General features: G+C 39.9%; 1 protein-coding gene across 1 annotated transcript; it reads left to right on the top strand.

Annotated features, from left to right (window-relative positions):
• The first annotated feature begins 23,571 nt into the window (after positions 1-23,571).
• LOC121973294 lies at positions 23,572-24,760 on the top strand. The gene is made up of 5 exons (XM_042524815.1): positions 23,572-23,915; positions 23,998-24,103; positions 24,192-24,273; positions 24,364-24,412; positions 24,489-24,760. Exons 1-5 carry the CDS (start codon positions 23,580-23,582, stop codon positions 24,636-24,638), a joined length of 723 nt encoding a protein of 240 aa, XP_042380749.1. The 5' UTR covers positions 23,572-23,579; the 3' UTR covers positions 24,639-24,760.
• Positions 24,761-25,917: the final 1,157 nt, after the last annotated feature.

The raw sequence follows: 25,917 nt of genomic DNA, 5'->3' as shown, positions 1-25,917 counted from the left end.
TTATCAGCCAGGGCATATTAGAAGACCCTCCAGCTATGGCGAATGCGATGATCTACTCACTCACCAGAGAGGACGTAGCCAATGCCTCGACAGTGGTCACAGGTCAGATTAGCATTTTTCAGTATAGTGCTACTGTTCTATTTGATACTGGGGCAACTCATTCATATATAGCCAGGATGTTCTCCGAAAAGTTAGAAATACCCTCAGAAGTACTCAGTGGTCAGTTTTTGACGGCACTACCTTCAGGAGAGATCATGGCTTCCACGCACTGGTTTAGAGCAGTGCCGGTCATTATAGCAGACAGAGAGCTCTTTTGTGATCTGATAGTGCTAGAGATGACCGACTATGACGTGATCTTTGGAATGGACTTTCTGATCAGATACGGTGCTACCATAGAGTGCCGTAAACAGAAGGTCATCTTCCAACCTGAAGCGGCAGTGCAATTTGAATACAGCGGGGAACCAAAGAGAAAGGCCAAGAAGTTTCTCTTAGCTATGAAAGCACAGAAGCTACTGGATTCAGGATGTACAGGATTCCTAGCACATGTTGTCAACGCCAGCCAGGACAAGAACCAACAGCTAGCACAGGTTCGAGTCGTATGTGACTACCCAGCAGTCTTCCCTGAAGAGTTATCAGGTTTAGCACCAGACAGGGAGATTGACTTTGAGATAGAGCTCATTCCCGGTACAAATCCTATCTCCAAAGCGCCTTATCGCATGGCTCCAGCAGAACTGAAGGAACTTCAGGAGCAACTACAGGAGCTGCTTGACAAGGGTTTCATACGCCCGAGTCACTCACCATGGGGAGCGCCTGTATTGTTCGTGAAGAAGAAGGATGGAGGCATGCGACTGTGCATAGACTACAGATCACTGAACCAAGTCACGATCAAGAACAGGTATCCTCTTCCCAGGATAGATGACATGTTCGACCAGTTAAAGGAAGCAGCAGTGTTCTCTAAGATTGACTTCAGATCAGGATATCACCAAGTCAGAGTCAAGGAGGGTGATATACCGAAGACAGCATTCAGGACCAGATACGGACATTACGAGTTCGTAGTCATGCCTTTTGGCGTGACAAATGCTCCAGCTATATTCATGGATCTCATGAACAGAGTATTCAGAGAGTACTTAGATAAGTTTGTTATCGTGTTCATCGATGACATCCTTATCTACTCAGGAACTCAGGAAGAACATGCAGAACACCTGAAGACAGTACTACAGACACTTCAGCAGAATCAGCTATATGCCAAGTTCACGAAATGTGAATTCTAACTTGATCAGGTGTCCTTCCTGGGTCACATCATCTCAAAGGATGGTGTCATGGTAGACCCCAGCAAAATAGAAGCAGTAAGTAACTGGAAAAGACCGAAGAACACCAGTGAAATCAGAAGCTTTCTGGGATTAGCAGGTTATTACAGAAAGTTTGTAGAGGACTTCTCCAGGATAGCCTCCCCACTAACAGCTCTTACCAGAAAGAACAGGAAATTTCAGTGGACAGAGGACTGTGAGAACAGCTTTAGAGAGCTAAAAAGGAGATTGACCAGTGCTCCCATTTTGGCTCTACCCGACAACACCAGCAACTTTGACATCTATAGTGATGCCTCTAAGTTGGGATTAGGAGTAGTACTGATGCAAAACGGCAAGGTGATCACCTATGCCTCCAGACAACTCAAGGATTATGAGAAGAATTACCCTACTCATGACCTTGAGCTTGCAGCAGTAGTGTTCGCTCTAAAAATTTGGAGGCATTACTTATATGGAGCTCAGTGCAGAGTGTATACAGATCTGATCAGAGTCTGAAGTACTTCTTCACTCAGAAGGATCTGAACATGCGACAGCGCAGGTGGCTTGAACTGGTCAAAGACTACGATATAGGCATCCTCTACCATCCAGGGAAAGCCAATAAGGTAGCCGACGCACTTAGCAGAAAATCCAGTGCTACCTTGTTATCTCTTACAGCTATGTCACCACCCCTACAGAAGGAGATTGTAGATTTCGGTCTCGAACTCATTGTTGGACAGCTCTCTACTATGACCTTAGAGTCTACCTTGCTTGGTGATATTCAATTAGCTCAGGAGCAGGACCCTGAAATTCAGAAAATCAAGCAAGGGCTAGCAGAATCAGAAAGTAGAGAATTCAGAGTGTCCGATAGCGAGGTGTTGTATTTTGGTGACTGACTCTGTGTTCCAGATCAGGAGGAGATACGGAGACAGATTTTAGAGGAGGCTCACAAGACTCCCTATGCGATGCATCCAGGTTCCACCAAAATGTATCAAGACCTGAAGAAACATTTTTGGTGACCCGGGATGAAGCGAGACATCGCCAGATATCTTAGCATCTGCCTCACCTGTCAGAGGGTCAAGGCAGAACATCAGCGACCAGGAGGAGTTCTGCAGCCTATACAGATTCCAGAATGGAAGTGGGAGGATATCTCTATGGATTTCATAGTGGGACTGCCCAGAACCACGAATGGTTTTGACGCCATCTAGGTAATAGTCGACAGGTTGACTAAATCAGCCCACTTCTTAGCTATCAAGATATCCAAACTACATGGAGAAGCTAGCTCAGTTGTATCTCCAAGAGATCGTCAGACTACATGGAGTCCCACGAACCATCATTTCAAACAGAGACAGCAGATTCACATTGCACTTCTGGGAGTGTGTACAGTCAGCATTAGGCACCAAGTTAAAGTGCAGCACAGCATTCCATCCTCTGACAGATGGTCAGACGGAGTGAGTAAATCAGGTACTCGAAGATATGCTCCGAGCGTGTGCCCTAGACTTCAAGGGAAGTTGGTGCAAATATCTGAGCTTTGCAGAGTTTGCATACAACAACAGCTATCAGGCCACTATCGGCATGGCACCTTACGAGGCTCTCTATGGGCGGAGGTGTAGATCTCCAATCTGCTGGTATGAGAGTGGTGAACAGAAAGAACTAGAGCTTCAGACAGATCTAGTAGCAGATACCACAGCAGCTATACAGCAGATCCGCCAGAGGATAGAGACAGCTCAGAGCCGCCAGAAAAGCTATGTGGATACACGGCTCAGACCCTTAGAGTTTTCAGTTGGGGATTCAGTGTTCCTCATAGTAGCTCCCATGAAGGGAGTAATGCGTTTTGGGAAGAAGGGCAAGCTAAGTCCTAGATATGTGGGACCATACCTTATCACTAGAAGAGTGGGCAGGGTAGCATATGAGCTAGAGCTACCTCAGGAAATGTCAGCTGTCCACAATGTATTTCACGTCTCTATGCTGAAGAAGCATCTCCTAGATGCCACCCAGGTGATTGAGCCCCAATCGGTACAAGTCCGCAAAGATCTCAGCTATGACAGTCGACCCATTCAGATAATAGACCGAGCAGTTAAGACATTGCGGAACAAGGACGTACCGTTAGTAAAAGTCATTTGGCAGAGTCACACAGCAGCAGAGGCAACTTGGGAGACAGAAGCCAGCATGAGACAGAAGTACCCAGAATTATTCTAAGTTTGAGGATGAACTTTTTATAAGGTATGGGGGATTGTAACGCCCGAAAATTCTCAAACTTGCATTAGAATTATTCCATGATTTTTCTGGAATTTTTAGATATTTTTCCGAAATTTTCCGAGTAGCGGAAGTAGCAAAAGTAATTAGATAAGCAAAATGGTTTAAGCGGGAATCGAACCTGGGACCTCTCGGGTCCGCTAAGCCTTTAGTTAGCCTTAGTAACCGGTGAACCCAGCAGGGCCGTGCTGAAAGAAAGAGAAACCAATTATATTTATATTAGAGTGGGGTTCAATAATCCACTTAATATAAATTAAGAACTTAAGTTGGGTTTGGTTTAATTGGGTTCGGCAGCCCTCTCCTCACAAAACCTCACGCCACTTTCTTTCTCCAAACCCTCACGCCGAACACCTCTCTTCTCTTCCTCCTTCTCTCGGCGCCACACCAAGAAGACCTAGGGTTCTCTCCCTAGGGCTCCAAGGTCACTTTCCGGCGACGATTTCAGCACACGGACATTCCCCTCCGCGAGTAGAACACGTGGACGCGAGCGAATCGTCGAGAAGTCGTCTCCACCGGAATTTCTAGCGATTAGATTTGTAAGAAATCTAGCACACGAGGTAAGAAACCCCTCACCTGCAGTATAAGTAGCTCTCGTTTGATTGCATGCTTATAATTTAGTTATGTGTAGATTTTTATCGATATCTAGAGTGTATTTAATTCTCTTCGCCGACTTAGGGGTTAGTTGAGTATCTCTGGATGGGTCGTACGCGTTTTACCTCTCCAGATAGAGGTTCAAGATGTCGTCGGGTGCCTAGAGGTGGTCCCCTATTAGAGAGGAGAGTTGGAGCACACTAGGTGTTAGATAAAATGTTTAGCGCAACCTTAGACAGTTTTAACAGCACAGCTAAATGCATAGAAGCATTTAAACCAGCATATCAGATTTATTTCAGCTTTGTGGGACTAGATGTCCAATGGGTGGGCTCCCACAGTCGCCTCTAGGTTCAGATAACCTAGTGCTAGGTTCAGATAACCTAGATACAGCTAATTAGCATTTCAGTATTTTACTTTCAGTAGCGGCACTGTACTGGATTAGATATCCACTGGGTTGGACTCCCATAGTCGTCCCTAGGTTCAACTAACCTAGTAAACCCTACTAGGTTCGGAACTTGCAATCCCGGGTCTAGTTAGGGATGCGCGCACAGCAAGTACAGATGTCAGGGCCCTACAGCAGCATGTTTAGTATTTTTATCTATTATGTATAATAGTTTTTCCAAATCAGTTTTAAAACATAATGGAATTCAGTATTAGCTCAGCTTCAGCTTAGCTCACTTCTGTATCAACTCAGCTTATTTCAGTTGTTAAATATGATAGCTTCATATACAGTTCTAGACATGTTATGATCAGTTTTATTTTATGTTCCGCTTATGTTATGCCATGCTTTGTATGATACCATGCCATGCCATGCTTGCATATTCAGTATGTTTTTCAAATAGCATGACTTTCAAATCATGAGTGGCATTGTATGCATTGTTTTTGTGAGTAGATGGTTTTTTACTAAGCGAAAGCTTATAGATACTTTTTCCTTATACTGCAGATAAAGGTAAAGGGAAAATGGATTAGCAGAGGAAGCTGAAGGTCAATGCAGTGATGGTGTGTGTGGCAGGAACCTGGAATGAAGATCCTTAGGGGGTTTAGCAAATTAAGAACTTGGTTTCTTTCTTAAGACACTTTTCGGCATTCCTAGTGGTTTAAATGCTATGAATTAATAAACCTTGCACTATGTCATGTTAGAATGCTAGTTATTAGATATTAGAATGTTTTCCATGCATTGTATAATTGTTGTGTGAGATTTTGGCACGAACTAGTACAGAAATCAGAGTTTCAGTGCGAAATCAGAAACTCCGATCGATCCATGGATCGATTGAGCGCTGATTCCGCGAACAGAAGGCTTCTGGATCGATCATTCGATCGATCCAGTCACATTCTGTCGCGAACAGAAGGCCTCTGGATCGATCGGTCGATCGATCCAAGCTATCCCCCGCGAAAAGAAAGGTTTTTGATCGATCATTGGATCGATTGACCTATATTGGATCGATTAGCCGATCGATCCAAATAAAGTCCCGTGCACAGAAGCACGCTAGATCGATCAGTGAGCTTGGATCGATCAGCCGATCGATCCAGATTATCACCCGAGCACAGTAGCAGTCTGGATCGATCCAACAGAGAGCAATCGACCCAGTTCAGTCTGGATCGATTGGGAAGTTCAGTTTCGACCAAGAAACTTAGCAGATCAGCTTCTAGTTCATAGGGGATGTAGGATACACCTGGTATTCCTTAGAGTACATCCTTCAGTACATGTAGAACCAAGAATAGTTATCAGTTAGCAACTAAAATTTAAATTAGATCAGTTTTCCGCGCAGTTAGCACAGTTTAACTGTAGCGATCGGCCTTACAGCTTAGCTAGTAGAAGGCGGGTCGTTACATAAGTAGAATATAATTTTCAAAACGAAGTATTAAAAATCTAAGTTACAAAACCGAGTAAAGTTTATTTTTCAAAATTAATCTTATAAAATCAAATTTTCAAACCTACGTTTGTAAGTTCCAAATTTCAAAATCAATTTTCAAAAATATGTTTTCAAAACCAATTTTAAATAATTGGATCCAATTTTCAAGACTAAGTAAAATTTAATTTTCAAAGCTAAGTTTGTAAAATCCAATTTTCAATGACCAAGATCTATTTTTCAAGGCTAAGTTTTTACAATCTAAATTTCACCTTAGTGAATAAAATTAATTTCCAACATTAAGTTTAATTTTCAAAATTATGTTTATAAAATTTAATTTTCAAAACTAAGTAAAAATCTATTTTGTAAAACCCAATTTTTAAAAAAAATCATATTTAAATTAGATTTAAAATATTTTTAAGGAAATATTTTTTTAAAATAAGTATGAAAACAGGTAATCCACCCTCTGAACCTGACATTATTTTAAAATAAAATTTTTGAAAATATTTGCTAAAAATATTTAAAGTAAGATTTTCAAAGTATTTTTTTTAAAAAAAAATGAGGTAGGATTTTCTAAAGATTTTTTTAAAAATAAATCTATGAATTTTTTTTAAAAAAAAACTTAAGGAAATAATAGTTTAAGTAAATTAGATCATTCCCCTAAATTTGATACTCCATTAATTTATTACTTTCTTATAATTTATCTCTTTCCCTTAAGTTAACACTAAGGTTTGGGTATGTTAACTTTCAAGACCTTAACACATTTTTAAAGAATTTTTAAGATAAAATAATTTGAAATTGAATTTTCAATTTAATTTGATTTGGTTTAGTTTAATTTTAATTGGATCTAATTTTTTTTGTTAGAATTAATCTAATTTGATTTAATTTAATTTGGTTTGATTCGATTCGACTTGATTTGGTTCGATTCGACTCGATTTGGTGTCCTTAATCATCTCACCCTATTTAGATTTTCAATCAGGGAATCCTATAATTTTTGTGAGATGAGTTAGATTCAGTTTCAGGGTTTGGTTTAACTTTGTGTTAGATTCAGGTTTAACTTTGGCCTCGACAAATAGGCATTCTCTCGATAAACTTCTGGACTATGGTGAGTCACTTGGACATCATTAAATTAACCATACCTTCGAGGTTTTCCAAATAGTCCTATCCACTGAACTTAGTACAAAACCTTGGTCTAACTTGTCAAGATCTGTAAAGGGTAGCTTCGGTTAGTTTCACTAAGCCAAGTGATCAGGTCGAAGTCATATCTTCCTAGACATGCATAGACATAGTTTCCCTAACGTACAATCATCCAAAACTTTACTAGTACCGTTGGTCAAGTTAAACTATTTTCCCTAAGAACTAGTCCTAATTGCCCTGTTGGACAGATTGATTCTTGGAGGTGTCAGCTATTCTGGAGCCTCCCCCCGAATTATTGGTCTGTTATTTTTAAGATTTTAATTTTGAATTAATTAGATGAGTCAAATTATCCTTCTTTAAAGGAGTGTATTTAATGTTTAAGTTTTCATTAATTTTTAAATTTGAATTAATTAAATTTTTTGAATTATATTTCTTTAAAGGTTTATCTTTTAGCCTTTTATTAAATTTTGAATTTTCTAGATTATCTTTGTTTAATATGTTACTTTTAACATTTAATTTTAAGTTTGTTAAATTTAGTTTTGATTTTATCAAAGTATTTGATTTTATCCTTATATTTTCTTTACTTTTAAGTTGATATGATTAGTGGAATTTATTAGATTAATCTTATTATTAAAAATTAATTTTTTGTTAATTAAATTATCTTGGATTTGGATAGGATTTTCTAGATTGACATGGTCTAGATTGTTAAATAATTTATTAAGAAATTTATTAATTTTATCTAGATCAATATTGAACTTGTCATCTCTATCATTTAAATTTTCAGATTTGTTTAGGTTTAAATTTGAATTTTTAGGTTTATTAATTATTTTTAGATTTTTTGTATTTTCTAAATTAATTAGATTTATTTTATCAGAAAATATCCTAGGGGTATTTTTGTAAGTATTGTCAACTACAATATTTTCACATATATTTTCAAATATATCCAAATTAACATGCATATTTTTTAAACTACTATTAGCAATGGTATTTTGGTAAATATTACTAACCTTGAGCGAAATGTCTAATTCAGTAGGCTTTTTCGTTGGATCTGACTCGAGTCTAGATTCGATTTTGGCTTGATCATCCAACTCCAACGGCTCCTTTGAAGCTTGGTCTAACATGTCCAAAACTCATGGGCATCCTTGACTTTCCCTATTCTACAATTAACTTTGTTAGATAATAAATCTGAAACTAACTTTATTACCTTTTGGTTTGCTTCCGAGTTTTGTGTTGATCTTCTCAGTGTCAACCCACTATCAAAGTCGTTCACGAAGATGAAACTTTCCATCTGTATCCTCCATAAATTGAACTCATGCTTCTCGTACATCTCATATGGAGGTGGTTCATTGATGCTCCATCCTTCTAGAAGAGACATTGGTCTTGCACACAAGGAAACAAAAAATAAAATCCCAAGACTTGGTCTTAGATTAGGAGTGCTGGAGAAACAATATAATATTTCACTAATTAAAAAAATAAAAAAATATTATTTTAAAATTTAGTAAATGTGATTTTTTATTAATATTAACCGATGGTGAAAAAATGAAAATGATTTTTTTAAAAAATATTTTAAGAACAAACGATATCTAATTTTTCTTTAAAAAAGACCCCCTTTACTTGATGGGTGGCTGCACCAAATTAGAGCGGTACCTACTCTGATACCACTTGTTGGATTGAGAAGTCGTTAGGGGGGGGGGGGGGGGGGGAATAGCGATTTAAAAATATCGTAGAGTAAGCATGCAGCGGAAAAAGAAAAACAAAAAGAGAGCAACGCTAATACAAGTAATCTTTTACTTGGTTCGGAGCCTATGTCGACTCCTACTCCAAGGCCCGCACTCGTTGAGTGATTTCATTGGGCAATCACTAATAATTTGAAGAAATATTACAAATGCAGTACAGGAATTATTTAGTAAAAGAAAGCCGACAATAAAAAAATAGAAAAAGAATAGCACTTGTCGGAGAGCTTTCGCAGCGTCGCAGGAGCACAGAAGAGCAGATCATGAGTTGTTTCTTTGCTTCAGCCTTCACCCTCCTTATATAGGAGGTTTGGGGCGCCCGGATCCCTTCAGGGCGCCCTGAATGTGACGTAGCCGAGCTAGTCAGCGATCTCCACGTGGCGAAGCGACGATATGGATAAAAGTTGCCTCTAGGCGCCCAGACCCTTGTTTTCTACAATCTCCTTCCTGTAAGAAAACGTTAGTATGAGGCAAGTAAAAATCATATCCTATAAAAAAGAATGTTAGCACAATTTATAGATATGCAGAATAGTAATTAGATTCCGTCTCCTTGAGACCGGAATCTAGTCACGATCTCGAATTAGATATCCGAAATGGATCTAAGTCGGACCGACGCCTAATGTTCCCTTCCCGGGAGTACGTCCTCACAGTCACTTCCCTTCAGTGACTTACCTTCACTTACCTACCAGACATCCGGTCAGCCCGTCGACCCGTCTGGTCTTTGTGCCAACTATCCGGTCAGCCCGTCGACCTAGCTGGACTTCGTGCCAAACGTCCGGTCAGCCCTTCGACCCGTAGGGACTTCGTGCCAGCTATCTGGTCAGGTCGTCGACCTAGCTGGACTTCGTTCAAGCTATTTGGTTGGCCCGTCGACCTAGTTGAGTTTCGTGCCAGAGATCCGGTCAGTCCGTCGACTTGTCTGGACTTCTGCACACTTGATCAAAGTGTTTAGAACACAAATGAAACTAACTTAACCTTGTTGATACAGTCTAACCTGGCTGTTATTTTGATGTTGACACAGATTTAAGTTTGTATCAGATGTTAATTAAACTTGGTTTAATTAATGATCAAGGTTGATCAAGTGGAAGGGAAAAGTCCAAGTTGGAAACTTGGACCGGACGAAGTCGGAGAGGGCTCGGTAGCTCGTTCTCTGGACCTGACGAAGTCGGAGAGGGCTCCATAGCTCGTTCTCCGGACTAGGTCAGAGAGGGCTAGGTAGCTCGTTCTCTGGACCTGACGAAGTCGGAGAGGGCTCGGTAGCTCGTTCTCCGGACTAGCTCAGAGAGGGCTAGGTAGCGAGTTCTCTGGTCCTGACGAAGTCGGAGAGGGCTCGGTAGCTCGTTCTCCGGACTAGGTCAGAGAGGGCTAGGTAGCTCGTTCTCTGGACCTGACGAAGTCGGAGAGGGCTCGGTAGCTCGTTCTCCGGACTAGGTCAGAGAGGGCTAGGTAGCTCGTTCTCTGGACCTGACGAAGTCGGAGAGGGCTAGGTAGCTCGTTCTCTGGACCTGACGAAGTCGGAGAGGGCTCGGTAGCTCGTTCTCCGGATTAGGTCAGAGAGGGACCTAAGTGGACATTCTATGGTACATTGGATCGGTCGGCAGACCGATCCAGTGATACATAAGATAGTGGATCGGTCGGCAGACAGATCCAGTGAAACTAAGTTTCCATGGATCACTCTGTGCTGCACTGAGTGTAATCTGATCGGTCTGGTGACCGATCAGGAAACACTCAATAGCACACTGAGTGCAATCTGATCGGTCTGTAGACCGATCAGGAAACACTCAGTAGCACACTGAGTGTAATCTGATCGGTCTTGGAGACCGATCAGGAGATGCCATTGCGAAAGAAGAAAGGCAGGGATCGGTCATGGAGACCGATCCAGCTGCGGCCTGATCGGTCTCCACGACCGATCAGGATATGTCCTGATCGGTCCATGGATCGGTCTTGTACTGGTCCATGGATATGTCCTTATCGGTCCACACACGATCCATATTGTTCGCTGTTTCTGCGATTCCTTCACTGCATTTGATCTGCCTGATTCATGTGATATAACCTCTGTGCTGTTAGCTTTTGAGTTTGCAGGATCACAGGTATCATTCCAAGCTTAATTTCAAATCAAGTCCATAAGAGGAATACGACAAATGGCCTTTCTACTGTGATTCGCGACGCATGATGCATTTAAAGCATCAACGGCTACTGGTGTGATCTGGCTGCGATCTGCTTGACTCCTGGTGATTGGTTCGAGCTCAGAAGACACCAGTGAAGACTGTGATTTCATTAGTGTGAGTTCAGGGAACCAGGTAAGGAGGAAGAGGGATTGGCTGGAGCGATGATTCGGAGCAGCTTGACAGCGGAGAACAGGGGCTTAAGAAGCAGTAAAAAGCGAGAGGAAAGAACAAGAAAAAAAGCAAGAAAGTTCTGTTGATCGTTGAGGTGTGCTAAGTTCTTGAGCTCTCGGGTGTGATACTGCGATCGGGGAGTTCCCTGTTTTCACTGATTCTCGCGTGGTTGTAAGTTTTAGTTCATTCTTCTTTGCCACCGAGCTCTGTAAGTCTTGTGCTTTAATATATATATTTCTTGAGACTTTGTGGAGAGGTTACTCCACCGAGAAGGAGGATCTTGAGCCGGAATTTTTCCGGGGTGCGATCTACCGAAGATCGAGGGGTCGTCCACCTTACGGACACGCCGAGGAGTAGGGGCAAGTTATACCCGAACCTCGTAAATCCTTGTGTTAGTGTGCTTGTTTCCTCCTTGTTTTAGTTTCCTAATTCCGCTGTGCTAACAAGTTTCTTTGTAGAAATCTTTGTTTAAGTTTCTAAGAGGCTATTCACCCCCCTCTAGCCATCTAAGATCCTAACAAGTGGTATCAAAGTCTGGTGCTCTTCATCTGGACTAACATCCAAAGGAGCAAGAAGATGGCCATGAAGGAAGGATTCAGCACAAACAGACCACCCTTCTTCGATGGAGCAGATTTCCAGTACTAGAAGAGCCGCATGGAGTATTACCTCAAGACTGATATCTCCATGTGGTTCTCGGTCAAGGAAGGATTCACACCACCGAAGGACGAAGAAGGTAAGGAACTCGATTCATCAAGGTGGTCTACCGAACAAACTCGTAAAGGGCAAGCCGATGCCAAGGCGGTAGTCACCTTACAATGTGGGATTGCCAAGGACCAACTTGTCAAGGTAGGTCCATTCTCGAGTGCAAAAGATTTATGGAACAAGCTTATCGAGCTCCAAGAAGGAACTCGAGATTCTCGGATAGCCAAGAGGGACCTATTCTTGAATCAACTACAAAATCTCACCATGAAGGAAAATGAAACAGTAAGTGAACTACATGGGAGGTTCAAGGAAATCATCAATGGTCTACATTCCGTAGATGAACGCGTGGAGAATCGCGATCTAGAAAGGTACGCTCTTAAATCCTTTCCAAGGAATGCCTTGTGGTCATCTATGGTAGATGCCTACAAGGTTTCCAAGGATCTTTCCATTGTAAAGTTAGATGAATTCATTTGTGAAATGGAACTTCATGAACTTGCTAACAAAGGTCAAAAGGAGAAAGGTATAGCTTTGGTTGCAGGAGAAAAGAGCAAGGATGGGAGAAGAAAGAAAGGAAAGAAGAAGGAGAAAGAGATTCTTTCATCTTCATCCTCCTCCGAGTCCGATGATGAAGGTGGATCATCATCAAGCGAGATGGCAAATTTTGTGAGGAGGATCATGAGAAGAAGCAGGAGATACAAAGGTAAGACTGTAGATCAAAATATTGATAAGTCTAACGTTACTTGCTATGAGTGTAGCAAGAAAGGCCACTACCGGAGTGAGTGTCCAAAACTCAAGAAGGAGGAACGGGCCAAAAAGAAGGAGGAAAGAGCCAAGAAGAAGAAAGCTCTCAAGGCCACTTGGGATGAATCTTCCTCAAGCTCATCGGAGGAAGAAGAGAAGAAGGAGAAGAGTACTCGGCAATTGGCACTCATGGCAAGGGAGGAGTCCGAGTCTGAGAGTGATGACTCAAGCACTTCAGCCGCGGCTTCATCATCTTCGGATGATGAAGAGGTAACCTCTTCTCACTTAGAAAAATGCTATAAGACTATTACACATTTGTCTACCTTGCTTAAAAAATCAAAAACAGAAAATAAATCATTAAAAGAAGAAGTATAGAACTTGAGAGCTCTTAGGGAAGATGAGGTTGATGACCTACATCTAGAGCTCCTTGAAGATGAGAACAAGGCCTTGAAGGGTGAGGTTGAGAAACTCAAGAAAATGCTTGAGAAATTCTCAACTCGCTCTAAGACCCTAGACATGATTCTAAATGCCCAAAGGGCGGTCTACAACAAGGCTGGATTAGGATACCAACCTAAGGAGTCTAGCTTTATTTCTTTAGTGTCAAGAACCCAATTTCATAGATCGCATGTTTCTAGGGTTCATGAGACTAGGAAGAAGGTAACAAAGGCATGGGTGCCTAAGTCCTTCATTGTAGATGCATTAGGTCCCAAGATTTGGGTACCTAAAACATCTATCTTTCGTGTCTTGTAGGCATTGGTAAAGGGGGAGCGTCTATCAACTTGGTTTGTTGATAGTGGATGCTCCAAGCACATGACCGGGGACAAGTCACTATTTTCTACCATTCAAAACAAAAATAGAGGTAATGTGTCTTTTGGTAATAATGGTAGTCTTAAGGTTATAGGAGTTGGAGACATTAATATATCCGAATGCCTCCAAATCAAGAATGTCCTTCTAGTCAAGGGGATGACTTTTAATCTCCTAAGTGTCAGTCAATTGTGTGATACGGGTTACACAATTGAGTTTCATTCGAGTCAATGTCTAGTCAAAAACATTGACACACTTGACACGGTACTAGTAGGCACAAGGGTAGATAACATTTATCAAGTTTCTTTTAAAAGTGCTACTAATGCTCTTGCTAAGTGTTTCATGTCAAAAGAAGAAGAATCGTGGCTTTGGCATAGGAGGTTGGCTCATGTAAACATGAAGAATATCCGGAAGCTGGTCAACAAAGGGTTAGTGCGAGGTTTACCAAGCATCAAGTACCAAAAGACCAAATTGTGTGATGCATGTCAGAAGGGTAAGCAAACTAAAGCACCTCATAAAGGTAAAAGCGCTGTAAGTACAACCACTGCCTTAGACCTATTACATATGGATTTGTTTGATTGCAGTAGTGTTATTTCATTAAATGGAAGTAGATACTGTTTTGTGATTATTGATGACTTTACTAGGTATACATGGACCTTCTTTTTGAAAACTAAGGATCAAACCATAGATATTTTTATTTCCTTTTGTAGAAGAACTGAAAATGAAAAATCAACAACAATTAAAACCATTAGAAGTGATCATGGTGGGGAATTTCAAAATCATAGGTTTTTAGAATTTTGTCAAGAAAAGGGATATAGGCATGAGTTCTCTACTCCATGGACCCCACAGCAAAATGGGGTTGTGGAGAGAAAGAACCGAGTCTTACAAGAGGCTGCACGAAGTATGCTCAATGAGTACTCACTACCGAGTTACTTGTGGGCTGAAGCTGTAAATACAGCTTGCTATGTGCAAAACCGAATCCTGTTACATAGGTTTTTAGGAAAGACTCCCCATGAACTTTGGTTTGGAAAACCCCCTACAATTAAACATCTTAGGGTGTTTGGTTGTAAGGTGTTTATTTTGAACACCAAGGACCATCTTGTAAAATTTTCGGCCAAAGCTGATGAAGGGATACTGGTCGGGTACTCGCTCACCAGCAAAGCCTATCGAGTCTACAACAATAGGACTAAATTGATTGAAGAGTCCTCTGATGTAGCTTTTGAAGAAATCCCTAACTTAAATGATCAATCAAGGGATGTAGGAGAAATTCAACTTGAACTTAGAAGGCTAAGTTTGAATGATCGAAACATAGAAAGAGTCGAAGTTGACTCTGATGATGATGAACAAAGGCAACAAAGAACTCAATCTGATCCTTTGCCTGATATTGAGTCCTTGCATGTGCCTAGTGAGACCATTCATGAGGCACCACCAACACCAAGATAATCTAGGATAGCCACTAGTCATCCCCAAGACCAAATTGTGGGAGACATCCAATAAAGGGTTAGGACTAGGTCATTCTTTAGAAATGAGTCTAATGAAGTCACATTGATTTCAGAGATTGAACCAAAATTAGTTGATGAGGCATTGCGCGATCCTGATTGGATCATAGCTATGCAAGATGAGTTAGGTCAATTTGAAAGGAGCCAAGTGTGGGACTTAGTTCCTAGACCTAAGAAGACCACCATTATTGGAACTAAATGGGTCTTCAAAAATAAGTTAAATCAAAAGGGAGAAGTTGTAAGAAACAAGGCAAGACTTGTAGCCAAGGGCTATAGTCATGTCGAAGGTCTCGATTATGATGAGACTTATGCTCCCGTGGCCCGATTAGAGTCCATTCGTTTGATGCTAGCTTTTGCTGCACATAGAGGTTTCAAGCTCTATCAAATGGATGTTAAGTCTGCTTTCTTAAATGTCTTTATTAAAGAAGAAGTCTATGTTGAACAACCACCGGGGTTTGTGAATACCGAAGCTCCAAACCACGTGTACAAGCTCAAGAAAGCACTTTATGGGCTTAAACAAGCACCACGAGCTTGGTACGAAAGGTTGTCAACATATTTACTAGAAAAGGGTTTTGTAAGAGGCCAAATAGACCCAACACTATTTCTGCGTAGAGATGGTGAAAATATTTTTGTAGCCCAAGTGTATGTCGATGACATAATTTGTGGCTCAAATAACAAGGGCTATTTGAATGAATTTATTTCTCACATGGAAAGTGAGTTTGAGATGAGTCTAGTAGGAGAGTTGACATTCTTCCTTGGACTTGAAATCAAACAAACTCGAGATGGAATTTATGTCCATCAGACAAAATACACTCAAGAGATGCTCAAAAAAATTCAAAATGAGTGACTCTAAGGAAGTATCCACTCCAATGGCGACAAACACTCGTCTTGACAACAATGAGAGTGGGAAACCAGTTGATCTAACGCAATATAGAAGCATGATCGGTAGTCTTCTATATCTCACAGCTAGTCGACCGGACATACTCTTTGCTGTGGGCATGTGCGCTAGATATCAAGTCTGTGCCAAGGAATCTCATTTAATTACAGTTAAGAGAATTCTAAGATACCTTAAAGGCATAATTAGAGTAGGTCTGTGGTACCCTCGTACGGAGTCTTTTGATTTGATAGGCTATACCGATTCCGATTATGCTGGATGCAAATTGGATCGGAAAAGCACTAGTGGGGGTTGCCAATTCTTAGGATCATCATTGGTTAGTTGGTCAAGTCGGAAGCAACATTGTGTTGCTCTCTCCACGACCGAGGCTGAATACATTGCCATGGGAGAGAGTGTATCACAATTGTTATGGATGATTCACACTCTAGAAGATTATGGACTTTCGTATAAGGGAGTGCAAGTGTTGTGTGATAACATTAGCACAATAAACCTAACGAAAAATCTAGTCCATTATTCAAGGACCAAACACATTGAAGTGCGTCATCACTTCATTAGAGATCACATAGCTAGGGGAGACATTGCACTCACATATGTTGAGTCAAAGTCAAACCTAGCCGATATTTTCACCAAACCTCTTCCGGAAAATGAATTTAGTCATTTAAGGAGGGAATTGGGAATGTGTTTGGCTCAATAAGTCATTTTGACCACATCATGATCAATAAGGACCATTAAAAAGACAAGAGAAATTGGGAAATTAATTTCGGCAACTTGGGAACATCTCACACAAACTATAAGGTTTAACAAAATATTTTTGTTTGCTAGAAATGGGGTGAGATGCTAGGATCAACCAAATTATTCAAAATGTATCATGCATCCCTTGAATAATTAGGTTGAAGAGACATAAATTGAGTATGGGGAAGGCCAATACATAATTCATGTGTATTTGGCTCCTAGATCTTACTCATATATTCCAACCAAGGAATCTTGGTTGGACCTGTGTCTAGAAATCATCTAACTTTGTTGATGTGTTGATTGATACCCTTGATTGATATCTTCCTGATTTTGACTGAAAATAGGACAAGTTGGTGAAGAAACCTTGACATATTTTGACAAACTTGTAACTACTCATAGCAAGGATGTATTTTGAACCGATAGCCTGAGTCAGATTTATTACCTTGGTTCACTATAGATCATAGTTTCAGCAAACAAACAAAACAAACTTCTCTGGTTTTGAAACCTTGAGATTCAACACATTTGTTATGAAGTGTCTGAAACTTTCGAGCCCTAAATAATTCCAAATCATTAGAGCTCATCATTAGGAAATATTCATTGGTATCACTGAATATAATCTGTGGGCTCTTCAGATCCTAGGTTCTGAACTTGGAAGTTGTTGAACCAAGTTTCAGAGCTTTCGATACGAATTTCAGAGACTGAAATCACTGATTATCAGACACTGATCGGTCCAGGGACCGATCAGGATGATATCTGATCGGTCTCTACGACCGATCAGGAGAGTTCCACCTCTCTGTTCGATATCTGATCGGTCTGCAGACCGATCAGGGGTTCTGGCACGTATCACTGATTGACCTCTGATCGGTCTGGGGACCGATCAGGAGGTTCCCTGATCGGTCTCCACGACCGATCAGGAGGCTCCTACCTCTGATCCACCTCTGATCGGTCCGGGGACCGATCAGGAGGTTCCCTGATCGGTCTCCACGACCGATCAAGACACTTCCTGACCGATCAGGACGCTCCCTGATCGGTCAGGATTTCTCCTGATCGGACAACCGTCCGATCTTATGATCGATCACCCCCCCCCCCCTTTAACTTCCCCCAATCTTTCTTCCATTTCACGCCGAAAACCCTAGCCGAACCACTCCTCCGTCCCGACTCTTCTCTTCATCTTCTCTGAAAGCTTCAAATGGTGCCTAGGTAACTTCCTTTCTCCCCGACATCGGTTCATTTTTGGCATTTTAGCTTCTTTTCACAGTGTATCTCTGTGTGTTGTGTGTGTTGTCTCGGTTCTCGACTCTGTGGCTCCTGTGGACTCCCATTTGCCCCGACCATGTCCCATTTTGACCTGTTTAGGAAGAAATCAGCCGGTGAGGGTACGTCTAAGTCCTCTGCTGAGAAATCCAAGTCCCAAGCACCCTCCCGACCTCAACCTTCCTCTTCTTCAAGATTCCCGAACCGCCAGTTTGAACAAGCATTTCAAAATAGGACATTCAAGCTACTCCCATGGCGATCTGTGGATCGAAAGTACATGGATGAGTTTTGTCCTTCTGTATCCGAAACCCTGGCATATTACAAGCTTGACTCATTAGTCTACCTAGAGAGGGACATCAACTATGACCTAGTCTCTGAATTCTACAACAATCTTCATCAGGCTAGTGATGGTGCTTATAGAACCAGAGTCGCTAAGAGAACTATCGATTTCTCCATCATAGAATTCTTTGGGTATCTAGGTTGCCGAAGGTGTTCAGGAGATCCTTTTCCCATTTATCCTGATTTACCAGAGTCATTACCTCCTCCACTTGATGTCTCACCTGATTCCATCTATGAGTACTTCTTCAGTCATCCTAGACAAGGTGGACTGGATGAGTTGGATGTTGATTTTCCCACCTTTGCCGCCCTACGACTATCTGCCCCTGACTATATTCTTTTTAAGATAGTCATAAACTGTCTCCTTCTAATCACGTCCAAACCTCTAGCAGAAATCCGACCATACCACTGTCTGATGCTTTACGGTTTGCGTCGGTGTCTCGATTTTGACATTATGTCCAGCATCTATTCTTCGATCATCTCCTATTCTCAGCCTAGCAGCTCCACCATTTATATGCCTTATGGGCATATAATTATAGATTGGCTCGAGACCCTTCAGATAGATGTGTCTAAGGGTAGGATAGTGAAGATGGTCAGACAGGATTGCCGACTTGGGAAACGGGCATTTTCCAAGTCCGGTATCTTGGGACAGAATGGGGCTGTTCGGTGGAAGGATGGGAGAGGTCTAGGAGAGTTACCACGGGCACTTCCTCGACAGGTTGCTGCTCCTCCTGCTGCTGCTGATGAGGCCGATCCTGATCTGCGCTGGCAGATCGCTGAGCTAGAGAGCCGCTTCGATCAGCATGATGAGCTACTGGCTGCTGAGCTCCATGGACTGCGCAGTCAGCAGTTGGTGATGCAGCAGCTGCTTCTGGGCTGGATGGCCAACTACCCACCTTCGCAGCATTTCTCGGGTCATCCACCTTCGAGCTCCAGCATGCCGCCTCAGGGTTACGTGCCTCCTGCAGATGATGATGAGGTTCCTCCTGTTGAGGATATTGATTGATACATTCTGTGTGTCACTTTGCCTGTCTGTATTTTGGTTGCTATCTGTTGGATCTCTTTGTCTGACATGGATACTTATGCTACTCATATGTTTTTGCTATTCATTTGTCTATTTCTTGCTTTTCCTTATGCTTCAGTTCATATTAATATGCTGTTCCTATGTCATGATTTGATTGTATCTTATCTCTTTCTTACTGTCATATAATACACTTAGAGGGAACTCTAGGTGCATTAAGAAAAAGACAGTATGGGTTAAGGGGGAGCCTTTTGAGTTTTGTCACCTCATTTGCACCTTTTCGGTGTTTGACAAAGGGGGAGAGAACACCTAAGTTTAGAGATGTATGAAGACTTGATTTTAAGGGAAAAGATAACGTGAAGGATCTTGATTCCCGTTATTGACTTAGTGGTGTATTCATCTTAGGGGGAGGATCTTGATTCCCTTAAAATTATGAAAATAAGAATATCTCTGATCTAAACTTAAATCGTGTTGTCAAACAACAAAAAGGGGGAGATTGTTGATACAGTCTGACCTGGCTGTTGTTTTGATGTTGACATAGATTTAAGTTTGTATCAGATGTTAATTAAACTTGGTTTGATTAATGATCAAGGTTGATCAAGTGGAAGGGAAAAGTCCAAGTTGGAAACTTGGACCGGACGAAGTCGGAGAGGGCTCGGTAGCTCGTTCTCCGGACTAGGTCAGAGAGGGCTCGGTAGCTCGTTCTCTGGACCTGACGAAGTCGGAGAGGGCTCGGTAGCTCGTTCTCAGGACTAGGTCAGAGAGGGCTAGGTAGCTCGTTCTCTGGACCTGACGAAGTCGGAGAGGGCTCGGTAGCTCGTTCTCCGTACTAGGTCAGAGAGGAGCTACCTGGCTCGGTAGCTCGTTCTCCGTACTAGGTCAGAGAGGGCTAGGTAGCTCGTTCTCTGGACCTGACGAAGTCGGAGAGGGCTCGGTAGCTCGTTCTCCGGATTAGGTCAGAGAGGGACCTAAGTGGACATTCTATGGTACATTAGATCGGTCGGCAGACCGATCCAGTGATACATAAGATAGTGGATCGGTCGGCAGACCGATCTAGTGAAACTAAGTTTCCATGGATCACTCTGTGCTGCACTGAGTGTAATCTGATCGGTCTGGTGACCGATCAGGAAACACTCAATAGCACACTGAGTGCAATCTGATCGGTCTATAGACCGATCAGGAAACACTCAGTAGCACACTGAGTGTAATCTGATCGGTCTTGGAGACCGATCAGGAGATGCCATTGCGAAAGAAGAAAGGCAGGGATCGGTCGTGGAGACCGATCCAGCTGCGGCCTGATCGGTCTCCACGACCGATCAGACAAGTAGTGGACCGATCAGACAAGCAGTGGACCGATCAGGATATGTCCTGATCGGTCCATGGATCGGTCTGGTGACCGATCCACACACGATCCATATTGTTCGCTGTTTCTGCGATTCCTTCACTGCATTTGATCTGCCTGATTCATGTGATATAACCCATGTGCTGTTAGCTTTTGAGTTTGCAAGATCACAGGTATCATTCCAAGCTTAATTTCAAATCAAGTCCATAAGAGGAATACGACAAATGACCTTTCTGCTGTGATTCGCGGCGCATGATGCATTTGAAGCATCAACGGCTACTGGTGTGATCTGGCTGCGATCTACTTGACTCCTGGTGATTGGTTCGAGCTTAGAAGACACCAGTGAAGACTGTGATTTCATTGGTGTGAGTTCAGGGAACCAGGTAAGGAGGAAGAGGGATTGGCTGGAGCGATGATTCGGAGCAACTTGACCACGATCCGTGACAGCGGAGAACAGGGGCTTAAGAAGCAGTAAAAAGCGAGAGGAAAGAACAAGAAAAAAAACAAGAAAGTTCTGTTGATCGTTGAGGTGTGCTAAGTTCTTGAGCTCTCGGGTGTGATACTGCGATCGGGGAGTTCCCTGTTTTCACTGATTCTCACGTGGTTGTAAGTTTTAGTTCATTCTTCTTTGCCACCGAGCTCTGTAAGTCTTGTGCTTTAATATATATATTTCTTGAGACTTTGTGGAGAGGTTACTCCACCGAGAAGGAGGATCTTGAGCCGGAATTTTTCCGGGGTGCGATCTACCGAAGATCGAGGGGTCGTCCACCTTACGGACACGCCGAGGAGTAGGGGCAAGTTATCCCCGAACCTCGTAAATCCTTGTGTTAGTGTGCTTGTTTCCTCCTTGTTTTAGATTCCTAATTCCGCTGTGCTAACAAGTTTCTTTGTAGAAATCTTTGTTTAAGTTTTTAAGAGGCTATTCACCCCCCTCTAGCCATCTAAGATCCTAACAAACCTATTTTATCATTCATCAAAATTTGAGTTAGACCGTTAGTGCTAACCGCACCAATAAATACGTCCTCACTTATTCCTCTCATGAGAAATTATCTTTTTGCCAGATCGGTCCTCTAAATTGTCTAGACTTTTGTATTCGAGACTTCTGGTCTTCATGCTGAACATCTGCTTCATGACCCATTCAGACTTTCACCTAGTCCGCGACTATCAGGATTTTCACCTAGAGTCCCCGACTCTAGGATTTCGCCTAATGTGCTCGATCCACCAAGACTTCGCCCAATCCCCTGGATCAGGACTTCGTGCCTAACCACAACTACGACTTTCCACCTGCCTAGAGTCCACTAGGACTTTTACCTAAGACAACTTAGGATTTTCTTGCAAGCTCATTCATACTTATTAGACAACAAGTAACCTTAACTTTGAACCCTTTGCCATAATCAAAATACATGTTCCCTACACCAACAATAATAGTTTGTTTATACTAGTGCAATTTAAAAATTAAGGGAAAGAAGTAAAACCAATTCTGACCGTTAGACCGATGATTCTGACTGTTGGCAGAGAGAGAGAGGTTTTTTGTTTTTTTAACAATTCAAAATATTTGATAATTTTCTGATAATGATTATAATTTAACATCTATTAATCTCTAAATTCTATAAAATAAAGAGTTCATTTTATTATTCCACACTATATTTTCTACTCCCATCTTTTAAATCTAAAATCTCAATTACTTTTGATTTAAATTTTCTAATTAAAATAAAAGGAGGAGGTTCATTATCTGAATTTCGGAGGGACAAGGAATCCAAATGAGGATCATGATATTCAATTTATCGATGATAAACCCTAGTCAATTTTGACACCCGATATACAAGAAAGTATTGATGATAATATTTCTAAGGTTCAGGATACTCTTTTAAAATTGTAAGGAATACGTATGCAACTTAAATAAATGCGAGCCATTTTTAATTTTTTTTTATAAATTTATAAATATTTAATTTAAATAAATAATAATCTTGAATCATAGTGAACTGTGAATTATACCGTGAACCATAACTATCTTAGACGATTAAAATTAAGGGTAAACCTATCAAGTACCCTTGAATCGATGATTCTAAATCATCGAACTGTCAAACTGTTAATTTCAAATTGTGATATGATCCCTAAATTAAAAGACACCTTGCTTTGCCCCTCTTTTACTTCTCTATATTTGAAATAACACTAGCTATATTATTAGAAAACTTTAAAACAAAAAAATAGGTTTGCCTATTTTAAGTTTTTATGAAAAAAATATTTAAAAAATGATTTTAATAACAAGTTTGGATTCGATAAGGTCAAATACTATGCACGATTAATTATTAACTTTTACTAAATGATTTACAGCATTCAAATTTTGCCGATTATTTTTTAGATTATATAAATATATATTAATTTGATTTTTAAATATATAATATTTTCTATTATAAAAAATTTTATATTTTTTTAATATAATCAAATTTTTATTAAATTTGAATAAATCTAAAATTAAATTTCATAAATAGAAATCAATTGAGATAAATTCATAAGGTTTACTAATTTTGAAGTAAAATAGGCTTTTGAACCTCAGTCGGTAAATACTCAACCACTTAAAAATTAATGTGAATATTCAACATATATTTACATTGAAATTAGGTTGATTTTTTTTTTTTTTTTTTTTGACTAATAGTCGAACTATAAAAAGTTAATAGTTTAAAAAAACATGTAAATTTTTTTTTTGGTATACAGGATAAAGAGACATTTGATAAAGATATACTAAAAGTGATGAGGTGTCCTTTAATAATAATTAAAATATGAATGATACTACGATGACTTTATTGTAAGGGTCATTCTCTGTAAATTTTGCCTTTGATTAAAGATTCTAAATGTAAACTAATCAAGAGAAACCTAGGTTGGGTGTTCACGAAATTTGAAGTAGATCCTTAGCTTCCTCATATTGTATGGAGCATTACTTCAGATCATATTATACTTTTCTTGTCTTCAGAATCTCACCATTAATTAATTCCATTCTCTTAGCACCAGCATTTAACAACCCAACCAAACAATTCCCCCTCGTTAATTTTATTGTACATATCTTGATATGGCTTCTTGCTGCCTTCCATCCACAATGCATTCACTTCCAAACTTGAGCATTGCCCGACCATGCAGCCAAACTCCCACAGTCTTCTTACCATGTTCTCCAAAGACAAACATACACAATTCTAAGACGAAGCTTAGTAGACCTTTTGTGCCAAATGCAAGCTCAAACATGCCTTCTTGGGACTCAGGAGGAATCGATATCCGCAACATCGAAAGGGCCATCAAACTGCACTCAGCTATTTCAAATAAGAGCTTTAAGGAATTAATCCAGGTAGTTACTGACGAATGGCACTACTATTGCGGTTCTTTGTCTCTTGAACCACGAGAGGCCTGCAAGGTAAACATAAAAATTTTCAACTCAAGTGTGCATCCTAATTAAACATATATCTTTACTAAGAATTGACTATAATTTGTTATAGAAAGTGATCCAGATGTTGTTCGCTTTCATAGTCGCCAACAAAGTAATCATTTTCATCCAACCAACTGAGGATTATGGAGTTAATGTTGGCATAAAATGGGCTACAAGTATATGTGCTTCAAATTTCAATTATTTCCATGAAATTTACTTCAGAAGTAATTATTTTCAGCATGCATATCTAACCTGCTCTTGCAGCTTTCGACAAGGATAAGTTGCCCTTGGGCCTTAACTGTACCATCTCTACTTCTCATCTGTGTCAAGGGTCCGTATATTTAAGGTGAGAAAAACTTGATAAAGATTGATTAATAATTCAAATAGCTTCTTTCATATAAATATGTATTATAATATACTTGGTTTCATTTTGCAGGGATGGTATGGGCATCATTGGTTCATTTATCCAAATGCCATTTGCGCAGGTAAGGTTTTATAACATATTGGCTAGCAGTTATTACAGGATGCTAACTGAGTTAATACTTGTTGTTTGCTTATCAGAAGTTGGAGGGAATTCTTGTGCCCATTATTGATAAGCTTGTGCCCAAAGGCGTCCTTCAGGAAAAGACAAGGGTTACTCTAGTCTATTCCTTGCTTAGTCTTTCGGTCATGCTAGTATCTACTATCCTCTTTAAGAACATAACCTTCTAGTGTACCATCTTGTTAGATATAATTGCAGTATTTTCTGTAATCTTCTTCATATAGGATTTGAACCATTACGGAAGTACTTTCATTTGGATTTGCATTCTAGCTCATTCTTTATATTATGTATATAGCAGCCATTATTATTGTGCAAGTAATATTATTGAAAATTAGTTTCGTTACTAATAAGTTGAATAAAGATAAAGACGTATATTTCATGAGTAGTCTTATGGAAATTAATTTCTTTTAGTGAATGAAAATTTAATATTTAAGACTATTCGAGTTAAAAAGAGTTGATCTAATAGGATAAAATAAAATTATTAGCTCGACTATGAGTGAGATTTATAAATACGAAAAATATGAACGTTAAGTGTGTATATATATATATATAATACATGTAAGTGTCAATTCAAATATGATTGAAAATTAGTTTCGTTACTAATAAGTTGAATAAAGATAAAGACGTATATTTCATGAGTAGTCTTATGGAAATTAATTTCTTTTAGTGAATGAAAATTTAATATTTAAGACTATTCGAGTTAAAAAGAGTTGATCTAATAGGATAAAATAAAATTATTAGCTCGACTATGAGTGAGATTTATAAATACGAAAAATATGAACGTTAAGTGTGTATATATATATATATATATATATATACATGTAAGTGTCAATTCAAATATGATTGAAATTGATTAGAAATCATGTTTAATTTTTTAAATTTATGTGTAAGCAAAATTTATCAGTACGAAATTAATCAAATATTTTTACTCAATATCAATTAATGAGTTATTGATTACTTAACTAAGTAAGTGAAAAAATAATTAATTAATCTAATACCTTGAGTGCGAGTGCATTTCTGAGGTAACGTTAGTAATAACAAGTAAATTAATTAATTAAGTTATTAATTTTTTACTAAGGAAAATATATAAGAAGAAACCTTCACCCTATAAATTAGTTTCTTCTTCTTTTACTCAAATCACTCAATACTTAGCTGTGAGTTTTACTCTTGAGTTCTCAAATCTCCTTCTCCTCTCTAAAGAATTTCAAGGATTTGAAAGTTCTAGGGCTTTAAATTTTGAGCGTTTTTATTTTGAATCATAGGTCATTGTATTTAAGAAGATAGTTATTAATAAATCGTAAGCATTTAAGCGAGGTAATGTCATCATAAGAAAAAAATAGTTAACCTTCAGCTTGCCTTAATTCTTTTATCTGAATTGATAAGCCAGTCCAAAAGGGTATGCCAACATCCATAGAGATAATTCAACAATCAAAATGATTAAGTCGATGA

The sequence above is a fragment of the Zingiber officinale genome, chromosome 4A (genome assembly GCF_018446385.1).
Source record: "Zingiber officinale cultivar Zhangliang chromosome 4A, Zo_v1.1, whole genome shotgun sequence".
Classification (NCBI taxonomy): Eukaryota; Viridiplantae; Streptophyta; class Magnoliopsida; order Zingiberales; family Zingiberaceae; genus Zingiber; species Zingiber officinale.
Note: the sequence above shows the minus strand (reverse complement) of the source record. Positions and strands in the feature narration are given on the sequence as shown.

Excerpts from the sequence above, each read along its gene's own strand:
- LOC121973294 (XM_042524815.1), top strand. The coding sequence starts at position 23,580 with ATGGCTTCTTGCTGCCTTCCATCCACAATGCATTCACTTCCAAACTTG. Across the intron at positions 23,916-23,997 it reads AACCACGAGAGGCCTGCAAG|AAAGTGATCCAGATGTTGTT; the intron begins GTAAACATAAAA and ends AATTTGTTATAG. Across the intron at positions 24,104-24,191 it reads TGGCATAAAATGGGCTACAA|CTTTCGACAAGGATAAGTTG; the intron begins GTATATGTGCTT and ends CTGCTCTTGCAG.